Below are 12,333 nucleotides of genomic sequence, written 5' to 3'. Positions count from 1 at the left end.
TTATGTGACCCAGATTATTCAGAAAATTGGCATGGATTAGCAAACTTCAATGAACACTGCTTGCTTTCATGTGTGATTGCTGTTTTCTTAAGTCCACTCTCCACCTCCGTTCTAACATGGCTTAGTTTTCAAGTCTTGTGTATGAACGCATAGGAAAACTAAAAAAATAATGCTCATAGTGGTGGGAATGCTGGCGTAGGCAGGCTGCTGTTGTTTTTCCTTTCATGTTTTCTTTTCTGATGAGTCCATGGAAGTTGTACAGGTATGAGGAACTATCTTATTCTGGTACTACTACAGTGATGGGCATTGCTTCTAACATTGTCTGTGTAGATGCAGCCAAGATGAAGACAGACAGTTCAAGAATGGGGACTTTAAAAAGCACTGAAAGGTAACTAGCAAATGTTTCACTAGGACAAATACTTGGATAGGAGACTCTGAGGGAAAACAACAGTCTTTCACTGAAGTAACCTGGTCTAAGACCTCTGCATAGTCATGGGAAAGATTCTTCTGCTATATCTTAAGACGCTGGAAAGCTTAATGAGTGCTTCTTGTCCAAACTAATTTGAGCCAACTTGCGTTAACATTGTAAATGCTTCAAGACAGTTCTAAGCCAATGCTCAAACCAGGAGAAACTTAGTGGGCTTTGGTGGATTTCTCCTTCTAAATTGAAAAACGCATCTTCGACACAAAGCCATATAAGTAAACTCTCATTTATTGGGTGAGTATCACAAAGTGGCAGGGTTCAGACCATCTGGGTCACAACAATATTTAAGATAAATTAAAGGAAAAGCTCACAGAAATGCTGAAAATTAACAAAAAAAATTAAAAAAATCAATATACTTGTGTTTCCTTATTAGCGAGTACCTTTGATATCTCCCCTTTTTTCATGTTCCTTCTTTCTTATTAGACTTGACTTCTTTCTGTTCTCCTCGGTTTTTTTTCCTTTTACCTGATACCTAACAAATGTCCTATAAAAAACATGTTACTGTATGAAGAACATGAATTATCTGTGTTTCTGTCATTTTGAACACCTTAAACATTCTTTCTGTTTTGACCTTGTCATCTTTTTGTCTTTTTAGATTCACACTCTATTTTCTTCTCTGCCTCTAATTATTGGCTAGTTTAATAATCTTACCATGCATACATGTGAATAAAATAAAATATTACATGAAATATTACATATTAAAATATTACATATTTTTCTTTAATAAATACCATATACTGTCCATCTCCTTTATTACTAGATCTGGCATACTACTGTAAGATACAGTTTTTATAACACTGTTTGTACAAAAGAAAATAGCTTGTTGCAGAATAAGCTACCACTAAATCACAGTTCCTTCAGCAAGTCTCTGAATTAACTGAAATCCTTACTAGAGGTAAACGTCCAAAAGGGATCTTCCATGTTATCAGCTCCATTCTGCTCCTGCTGCAGGCTACATATTCCTCAGAAATTTAAAAAGCGTTGTCTTTAAACTAATTCTACTTTTGGCTTCCTTCTCTTTCCAGTCCCAATAAATCTGCCAGTATGTTGATCATTTTTAAAGGTGGATGTTGGGATATCAGATGTATGTTTTTAGGTATAGGAATAAACCATAAAGTCATACAGTTCCAACACTTTACCATTTATTTTCAGTCTTGCACTTAAGTGTCTTGCAAAGAGCATCATCTTTCCCTAAACAGATCTTTCATGGAGAAGATAATCCAACAGAGGAAATAAATGTTGTGGAACGCTGTTTTCACATAAGTTAAAATATGTATTAAAAATCTGTGCTGGACAAAATCTGAAAACCGACTTTTTTATTTTATTTTCCAGGTAGATGGGTTCTGGATTCTGACACTGTCTGTATCCCATGAATTATGTGCATGCTTTGGGGGTCTGATAGCAATAAAAGCAGGAAGTTAGTGTGAAATCAAAATTATCAGCTAGCAACAGTTGTTCATGCAAATTGTTTCTTCTTTCCAGTTCTGACACACTGTTTTCCTTTTTCATTGCAGTTTTCCACTTGTCCCACAAAGTCACTCGGGTGGTTCCGGAGAGTGCTCTGCTGATTGTTCTTGGTCTCATCCTTGGTGGCATTGTATGGGCAGCAGACCACATTGCCTCCTTTACCCTTACACCTACTGTATTTTTCTTCTATCTGCTGCCCCCCATTGTTCTGGATGCTGGATATTTTATGCCAAATAGGTTGTTCTTTGGAAATCTTGGTTCCATCCTTTTGTATGCTGTCATTGGGACAGTCTGGAATGCTGCCACAACTGGTTTATCTCTCTACGGTGTCTATCAGACAGGAATAATGGGTAAGTCTGATCTGTTAAGGTACAACTGTGAATATTAGTGGATGCCAGCTGTTAGAATAGGTTGACACCTTGCAACTTAACAACTCTTTTTAGCAGAAAAATCCAATTATAACTGGAGCAATTTGTAATGTTTTTTACCAAATTTCAGAATGATCTGAGATCTCTTCTCTGAAGCAATCACTGAAGGGACTTGAACTTGTCTGTCTTGCATTTCCCTGCTCTGAATGTCAGCATACACTCTCAGAATCAAGCTCAGGATTCATCCTGCTAATGAGCGTCTGGACAAAAATAAACTCTGAAGGGCTTGTTTCTTTATGCTGTGGTAGAAAACTTCAAAGTTACTGTGAAATTGAAATGTCTTTCGTCATTCAGATCTAATATTAAGGAAGCAATGGTTGCTGAGTGTGTATGTACGCATGACATCTCTATTTGGTATTCTGAGGCTAGAAACAAAGACTTACAGAGCCAAGTAAGATGCATGTAAGGTGTAAGATAAATTTTGTCTCAATTGTACTACAGAATATAAGGGCATGGAGAGGCTAGAAGAGACACAGAAGAGCAATTCTTATTCTCTTCAGCAGATGTGATATGCACATAAGCTATGTACTGCCACTTCAAACAGCAATAATTAACATGTGGTTTGCATGTGTTTTGAAATAGGCTTCCTATTTATGGTTTGTTTGTTTTTTAGTTTCTATACTGAAGAAGCTCAAGAGCCCTTCCAAGACAAAATGCTCTTAGGTCAGTGAGTTCCAGAAAATACTTACAGGGTACAGCTGAGTGTTGATGAGAGCAGTATAAATATAGTGCTCCTGTGCCTGTGCACTTTGCTCATCTGTTCTTGGCAACCTGTTCTGAGATCCTAGACTGAGAGAGTGGCTCCAAGATGTCAAGGTGTGTGTTTTATTGTATGACAGGCTCAACAACCAGTCATGGGGCTACTCTCTAACCACAGATGTGTAAAAATGACTCAGGGCCTTAAATGTTAGAGGTTGCAGATGTTGCAGAGAAGAACATTCAGTCATGAAGAACAAAGATATTATTGGATTGTTATAGAAGAAGATAGTAGAGTTTTGCCCCACTTTCCAGCATGAAAAACTGCCCCTAGCATCAAGCACAAGGAGCAAAATATGGGGCTGGCGTCTTTGAGCATACAGTTGGGATATCTTGTCCTTATTTGAAAAATCTCTGTCTGGAAGAACTAGACCACAAATTTGGTCAGGTGAGATTCCTCTTATTTAACCCTAGATTTTATATCAATATCTATGACAGAGTTACAATACATTTTAGATATTTACCTTACTTTGAGATGAGTCATGTTTTATAATTAATAAATTTTCTTTAGAAGAATCAAAGGTGACTGCAGACACTATTGATGTCTATGGATAGGTAAGATGTATTTAGGCATTTTCAGCCTGTAGGCGCAATATTTTGCACCCACAATTTGATATTTATTGTTAAATACAGGTTTGGAGGAATGGTAAAAATGACGATGGGAAATGGAAAAGACGTTTTATGTAAATATAATATGTATATATATATAATAAGTATGTATGTAATAAACATAAACATCAACATTAAACAAAGGGTACAGTATTAAATACTGGCATAATTTTCCACATAGTAGTGCTTGATATTGCAAGACATTTGACAAGGATTTCTTTCTTTAGACATTGAAGCTGCTTCTGTTTTGGCAGATTCATGTAACAATTAAAAAATATCACCAACATATTTTTATTAACATCCTGTTATGGAAAATAGAATGAATGATAATTACTTTAAAAAAAAAAAGTTGATAAAAGTCATGAAAGGCAAAACACTGACCTCTGTATGATGTGTGAAATAAAAAGTCAAGTGTTCTTCTGAAAATTGTATTTGAAATTAAAAACTCATTTAACTCTTTGCTCTCCTCCCAGTCCTTAAACACTTCTGGAGTAAATATGTAAGCTGAATTTGATGACTGCATATTGTGCTTCATCATTATGCAAGTCTTTCAGTGACAAAACTGAAACCGTACTAGAAGTAGTACTAATACTTTTGCTAATAGTTCTAATATTAGAATTAGTTTTAATAGTAGAAATGTGAATTTACAGTTAAACAGAGAATCAAGTGCCCACCATAGGTCAGACAGATGAAGGTCTACAAACTAAATGTAGGGGTTGTTAATCAAGGTAGACTATAAACTGACATGCCTCACAAATTTAAATTTTTAGAATGAGTGTTAATTGATATACTATCACAACGTCTTACCAACAAGGCACACTGTAACCTACTAGATTTCTAATTTCTGTTATAAAAAAGCCTGTCCCTAATTTAAACTGTGTCATTCTCTGTCAAAAATAAGTAGGTCTTCAAAATATCTCCATGACACAAACTTACTAATCCACTAAATGTGTTGTGTTGACCTCCAAGATGTCAGCAAGATTTAAGCACCACACTTTGTGAAAAGCCTTGCTGTTTTTACTTGTTTGATGAAGATAGGGTAGATAGGGTTACTCATTTTTTAGGAGAGTTCATAGTAGACTCTGGTTGATTTTCTAAGAAATATTTTTGTTTCTACACCACTTCTCCTATAACTGGAGTGAATAATATTAAAAGTAATATCTTTAATATGTTGGAATGTGTAACCACTATAGACTAAGAGGTACTGAAAAACTTTAAAGTACTTTCAACTTTACCATGAATTGGCGTGTAATCTTTTACTTAATACTGACCATCAATATGAGAGTGGTTAGTCCAAATTCAATTACATAGATTTCTTTCATAAACAAATATAAAAACAGCTCTTAGTTTGCATTCAACCTCCTTACAGACACTATAATTTACAGAAGAGAAAGAGAGAAGGTGATAACAAAGAAATTCTTTCTTAGAAGTGAAATAAAAAGTTCAGCACCTTAACTATTAATCAACAGTCATACTAGTCTGCTTTCACAGAATACAAAGAAGAATCTAATACTAAATCTTACGGTTGATTGCACTTCTCTATCTGGTGTAAAACTAACACATGCAGCATTACTATAGAACTGGAATAATTGTGGTTGAGTCTAATGCTTAGGTTTCTTTTTTCCCTGTACAATCTAGGTCATCACGGCAATGTGCTGAGCATGAGTGGGAGTCTTAAATTGGGCACAGCAAACTTACCTTGTTCAGGTGTCACTGTTGGCAGCTAGTTACTCCAGACTGCAGTGAGCTGGAGGAAGAAATGGCCATGTATCACTTGTAGATAACTTTTATTATTAGTCTAACTACAAGTCTCATTTAGCAACCCCATGCTTCTTGACACTGTTTTGTAGGAGTTATAGATGTGTCCCAACTTCTCCATAAATATTTGCTTTCTAGCTTTGCAGCTCTTCAAAGAATGTACCAATGATTATAATTGGTAACATATAAAAAAGATAAGCAATCTCAGTGAGCCAATTTATTTTAAAAGCTTATGTTCTATTGTACCCTGATACCAGATAGTTATAGTCATTGGGCTTGTCCTTCCTTAAGCATGGCAGAACAGGACAATGCTTGATGGAATCCTTATTTAGATTTAGGTTCAAGGCTGTTCTCAGAAATTTTGGCACAGATTTCATCTCACTGCGTCAACTACCCTCTCACACAAAAAAATGGAAAGATTCAGTCCTCATTCACAGCCCCATATGTGCAAATGTGAACAAGACTATCTCTGTTTTTGAAAATACTGAGTAGTTATATGTCTGTGCAAACTGTGAGTTTTTCTTTTCAGGGCCTTACCAAGGTCCCTGAGAGAATATGATTTTCTGCAGCTCCCCCAGATTATTGCCTATTGTGTACCACAGGGCATTCTCTACTCCTATCTCTGGCTTCCCATGTCCTTCTCTTGAGTAAATACGCTTATGCGTTTAGTAACAAAAATATTTGGAATCAAGTTTCTCCTCCAATTACTTTCCAAAGACTAAACATTCTGAAAAATTATCTTGTAATCTTGTATCTACTAGGGGAGTGGCCGTGTTGTTCTGGAAATACTTTACAGGCAATTCTAATCTTTTGTCTAGGGCTACTGGTTGTTCATTGTCTGACTCATTCTTCCAAATAATTTAATCAGATCAATTTCTTTCCAAACTTTATAAATCATGCCTGATACAACTGCCTATTAACTTTAGTTGTGGGCCTCTGCACTGTGTTCGCATGAATGAAATCTGAACATATTCCTTTTTTGTTCTTCCTCATATAATTTTGGACTTCATCACCTCTTAGTGAACCTTGTTTCCCCCTCCATCCACTAATGAACACAGAGGATTTTTTTCTTGTTCTCTACCCTTGAAGAAATCTGTTCCTCAGATAAAAAGAACTGAGATCTCACTTTTGATTGCATGAAGACAGTAAATTTTGCAAGATCTTTAGGCAGTTGTGCAAAGCCATCTTTGTGGCTTTCCCTTTTCTGTTACTTTTAAAGTGATAGTGATACATGCCTCATTCTGTTTGCATATATTTCCTGTTTCTTTAGCTGACCAAATTAACCTTAATAACTAAAGATAAAAAATAATAATAAATACTGTGTTCCTTTGTCACCAGATCCTTGTAGTTCCAAAACCTTTGAAATCATTGCCAAAAAACACCATTTGAAATTTCTCATAGGCTACAACACATACATATTGAGATTATACATTTTAGTTATTCATCTATTTCTATGGTCCACTTGCAGACAATTTAATAATGGCCTCATGGATCATAATTTGGGAAAAGCTGGTTCAACTGCAGCTATCAATACATGTATATTTGACTAAGGAAGCCAGAAGTGCTGCCTAACTGCACTGAGTGTATTTCTTAGTGTAGCAGTCATCTAGTAAGCAAGAGTAAGATTTGGCCTGAAGTGGCATGAAGTATTTTGGAACATTTACTTCAGGACTACTGGTATATTCTTCTAGCCACCTTGTCAGTTCTCAGTTATACTAAGATAATATACTTAAGTTAGATAAAAAATATGGCACATAAATACAACATCAGTGTAGATCTGGAAACATTTATATCAGGTGCCTTGCCATAAGAATGGGGCTGTATTGGTTCCAGAATCAACTCTGAGCCAGATGGGACAATTCTGGATCCAACAAATCTTGTAGAACACAAGGTAACACCATGATGAACATGTTAAGTAGCATCTATGCCATGATGCCCAGTTAGTGACTTAGTATTTTCAAGGATTTTGCATTATCTGTAATATAACAGTCTGTCATTACTTCATTACTACAGATAATGAAGAGCTGACTCTGCTTATACTTTGCTTACTTTGTTTTTGAAGGCCACCTGGATAGTGGACTGCTGGACTTCCTCCTTTTTGGCAGCTTAATTGCAGCTGTGGATCCTGTAGCAGTTCTGGCAGTGTTTGAAGAAGTCCATGTCAATGAAGTTCTATTCATCATTGTTTTTGGAGAATCTCTTCTGAACGATGCTGTAACTGTGGTAAGTAAATTAATATATCCCAACATCACCCTAACTCTACAGTGTTTGTTTTTTTTTTTCTTCTCTGAAGTGTATATCTACTCATGGGCTAGTCTAGCCTAGTTCATGGTGTTCTCTGTCTTGCTTACAAACATGATATTGCAAAGATTTTATATTCAAACGTGAAAGCTATTTGGAGCCTGTAAGCCACATAATAAGAATATTCCTTCATAATATTCTTCATAATAAGAACATTTGGAGCCTCTAAGTCACATTCCTGGGTTAGATGAGGACAATGACATTTAAAACCAGATTTCAGGTATAAATGTTTTTTTTGCCTTTCCTGTCTTAAGTATGGCTTTCATGATTTACCAAAATTATCTCTGGGGATTTTTTAAAAATAGAAATAGTCTTTTGCCTATTTTCTTTATGTCCATTAATCATGTGCATACCTTAGATACAGATTTGGGAAAAGTGCTTGTGCCTGTTCCTTCTCTTCTACTCCAGTCAGGTGTTTATCAAAAAGATTAACAAAGACACAGTTTGGGGAAAATGGTGAAACATTTTAGAAAGTTTCAGGTTTATTTTGTGTTGGTAACATGTTAGTTTCTGTTTTTTTTGTTTGTATGTTTGTTTGTTTTCCATTTAGAGAGAAAAGAAAAATAGGCTTAAAACAATCCCAAATTTCTACTCATGTTTTTATTTTGATTGAAATAACTTTTCATGTAAATTTTTTCTCAAAACAAAATAGCTGCCGCTTCTGTAGTACAATCCTAGTGGTCAGGGTATCAGTAAGTCTGATGGCAGAAAGCTGCTGTAAAATTGAGTTGTTATACACCTTCAGTTCTCTTCTTGCTTCATCTCCTATCATCTCTCCTGTTTATCTCCAGAGGAGGATACGATATGTCCACCAGTCTCAGTGACTTAATTTTTTGCACCCCAGGCACTGCAACATCACTGGCAGCAGCCTGACAGTTAACCTAAGTTTGAAAATGTCATTCAGGGCCTCCAGAAAAAACAAATTGCCTTTAGATATCAGTGTCATCAGTGCTTTGCAGGTATTTCCAGAAACAAATATTAAAATAAATTCTTGATGAACTGATACATCAACATCATTTGTTTTCAGAAGGAAATGAGTTTTTGCTACTGTGAAATGAATAAAAACAATAACTCTATAAATAATAAAAAAAAAGTTTGATTGCCTGTTGAAAAGATTTCAGAAGAGAACAGTAAGCATCAACAAGAGAAAGCATAGCCTATGAAAACGTTTGAAACAATTAGCATTGTCTACATTGAATAAGGGAATATTGGAGGATGGAAAAAAAGTGATCACGAGGTATTTTTTAAACTTAAATATGTTATAGACAGTTGTCACAGAAGAAGAAAGTATGCATAAATGTGAAAGAAATGGTAAATATGGTAAGAATTAATGAGTTTAGCTGCAACAACAAAAGCTGAGAAAGCCATAGAAAGTTCTCCATCACTGAAAGTCTTTAAGAATAAGATAGACAAGCACCTGTCAGGAATGATGCTCATGCAAACTTCTTCAGGCAGGGAATGGATGACTTCTTTACTTTCAGCACTACCAATTTTTGAAAAGCTTTAGTAGAATTATTATATTTTATTCTCTTTTATGTTCAACATATTTCTTTTATGTTCAACATATTTTGTGTATGTTAAGCCGACTTCAATCCAGTATCTTATTAGCATCTTATTAATAATATCTTGTTAACTGCTGCCTTGGACTTCCCAAGGGCAGACTTTGAACTGTTCAGGACACTAGTAGCGAAGGTCTCTTGGAAGTCAGTTCTGAAGTACAGAGGGGTCCAGGCAGTTTGGACACTCCTCAAGACGGAAGTCTTCAAGGTGCGGGAGGAGGCTGTCCCCATATGCTGTAAGATGAGCCGATGGGGAAGAAGACCAGATGGCTGAACAGGGAATTTTTGCTGAGACGCCAGGAGAAGAAAAGGGTTTACCTCCTATGGAAGAAAGGACAGACAACTTGAGAAGAGCACAAGGAACTTGCTAGCATATGCAGAGAAAAAAACAGAAAGGCTAAAGCCCAGCATGAGCTCAACCTGACCACTGTGATAAAAGATAACAAAAAATGTTTTTACAGATATCTTAACAGTAAGAGAAAGGCCAAGGAGAGTCTCCATCCTTTACTGGATGCGGCAGGGAACATGACTACTGAGAGTAAGGAAAAGGCTGAGATTCTCAATGCCTTCTTTACATCTGTCTTTACTAGTCCGACCACTTATTCTTGGGGTACTCAGCATCCCAACCTGGAAGTCTGGCACAGGGAGCAGAAGAAAACCCCCACAGTTCAGGTGGAAACAGTTAGAGACCTGCTGCTCCACCTGGACTGTCACAAGTTCATGGAGCCAGATGGGATCCACCCGAGGGTGCTGAGGGATCTGGAGGATGTTATTGCCGAAGCTCTTTCCATCATCTATCAGTGGTCATGGTCAACCAGAGAAGTGCCAGATGACTGGAGACTTGCTAATGTGACGCCCATCTATAGAAAGACTCATAAGGAGGACCCGGGGAACTACAGGCCTGTCAGCCTGACTTCGGTGCCAGGAAAGGTGACAGAACAGGTCATCTTGTGTGCAATCACACAGCATATGTGGAACTACTGGGGGATCAGGGCCAACCAGCCTGGGTTCATGAAAGGCAAGTCCTGCCTGACCAACCTCATCGCCTTCTACAACCAGGTGACCTGCCTGGTGGATGAGGGAAAGGCTGTTGACGTAGTCTGCCTAGACTTCAACAAGGCCTTTGACACAGTCTTCCACAGTATTCTTCTGGAAAAGCTGGCAGCCCATAGCTTGGACATGCAAACTCTTTTCTGGGTTAAAAACTGGCTGGATGGTTGGGTGCAGAGAGTGGTGGTGAATGGTGTGAAATCCAATTGGCAACTGGTCATGAGTGGTGTTCCCCAGGGGTCAGTGTTAGGGCCCATCTTCTTTAATATCTTTATTGATGAGTTGGATGATGGAATTGAGTGTACCCTCAGTAAGTTTGCAGAAAACACCAAGCTGGGGGGAAGTGTCAATCTGCTGAAGGGTAGGAAGGCCCTGCAGAGGGACCAGGACAGGATGGGTCAATGAGCAGAGGCCAGTGGGATGAAGTTCAACAAAACCAAGTGCCAGGTCCTGCACTTTGGTCACAACAACCCCATGCAATGCTACAGGCTTGAGGCAGAGTGATTGGAAAGCTTTGCAGAGGAAAAGGAATCGGGGGGTGTTGGCTGATGCTTGGCTGAACATGAGCCAGCAGTGTGCCCAGGTGGCCAAGAAGACCAACGGCATTCTGGCTTGGATCAGGAATAGTGTAGCCAGCAGGACCAGGGAGCTGATCGTACCCCTGTACTCTGCTCTGATAAGGCTGCACCTCGAGTCCTGTGTTCAGCTTTGGGCCCCTCACTACAAGAAGGACACTGAGGCCCTGGAACATGCCCAGAGAAGGGCTACAAAGCTGGTGAAGGGCCTGGAACACAAGTCCTGTGAGGAGCGTCTGAGGGATTGTTTAGTCAGGAGAAAAGAAGGCTCAGGACAGACCATATTGCTTTCTACAACTACCTGAAAGGAAGGTGTGGGGAGCTGGGGGTCAGCTTCTTCTCACAGATAACTAGTGATAGAGGGAATGGGCTAAAGTTGTGCTGGGGAGGTTTAGGTTGGCAATTAGGAGAAATGTCTTCTCAGAAAGAGTAGTTAGGCATTGGAACGGGTTGCCCAGGGAAGCGGTGGAGTCACCATCGCTGGGGGTTTTTAAGGATAGGTTGGAGGCGGTACTTTGGGTCACAGTTTGGTGGACATAATATTGGTGGTAGGGTGGTGGTTGGACCAGATAATCTTGAAGGTCTTTTCCAACCTTAACTATTCTATGATTCTATGATTGTTATGATCTCACTATCTTATTTACCTTTTGCAGGCAATAAAAAAAAATCTTCTGCCAAACACTTGAATTTTAGAATGAGAAGTGCCTTAGAAAACCCACAGGCACATAGATGTAACAATGCTTCTAAAATATAAAAATTGTATTTAAATAAGAAATGGAAAGGATTTTGTTGTTGTGTTGGGATTTTTATTTCTTTCTGTTCCCCTGCATCTTTTCCATTTTGCAAAATTAAAAAAATCTGCAAAATCTCTTTCCACACAAAATCTCCTTCAGTCTTACATAATTTCAGAATTCATAATGTTGGGGCCCATAATGAGATGTTTCTAATAGGCTTAATTCAGGCACAAATACTAAGTCAGTTTACTTTTCTTTTCAGGTGCTGTACAATGTGTTTAAAAATTTTGTTGAACTAGGACCAGAGAATGTGACGGGGATTGAATGTGTCAAAGGCATAGGTGTGTAGAATTGAATTCTGTATCATATCACTGATGTACATATGAAGACTTTTAAATCAAATATTGTTATGCTATCAGAAACTGTTTTTTTTCAGCCCTTACCCTTGTCACTTGCATTCCCATGTTCCTGTGGCATATATAAAGAAGATGAACCTGTCAGAATGTTTTCAGAAAGTAAATAAGTGAACATTCCTGAACATTTGTGAAACTCATTCAGATTTGTTCTCTTCTGAAGAGAATTAACAGATGTGGAGTTCAGCTGTTAAGACCA

At 37.8% G+C, this 12,333-nt stretch overlaps 1 protein-coding gene across 4 annotated transcripts in view; it reads left to right on the top strand.

Annotated features, from left to right (window-relative positions):
- SLC9A3 (solute carrier family 9 member A3) overlaps positions 1 to 12,333 on the top strand; it is a 52,589-nt gene that overhangs the window by 20,428 nt on the left and 19,828 nt on the right. For 3 of the 4 annotated variants that reach the window (XM_083822842.1, XM_083822843.1, XM_083822845.1), the window contains exons 2-4: positions 1,999 to 2,301; positions 7,565 to 7,725; positions 11,984 to 12,062. In XM_083822842.1, coding sequence (XP_083678968.1) covers positions 1,999 to 2,301; positions 7,565 to 7,725; positions 11,984 to 12,062 — 543 coding nt within the window. The remainder of the gene's footprint in view (positions 1 to 1,998; positions 2,302 to 7,564; positions 7,726 to 11,983; positions 12,063 to 12,333) is intronic. The other variant, XM_083822844.1, reaches the window with a different exon arrangement.

The sequence above is a fragment of the Anser anser genome (genome assembly GCF_964211835.1).
Source record: "Anser anser genome assembly, chromosome: 2".
NCBI classification, from domain to species: Eukaryota; Metazoa; Chordata; class Aves; order Anseriformes; family Anatidae; genus Anser; species Anser anser.
The sequence above is the reverse complement of the archived record's forward strand: the minus strand, read 5'-3'. Positions and strand labels throughout refer to the sequence as shown.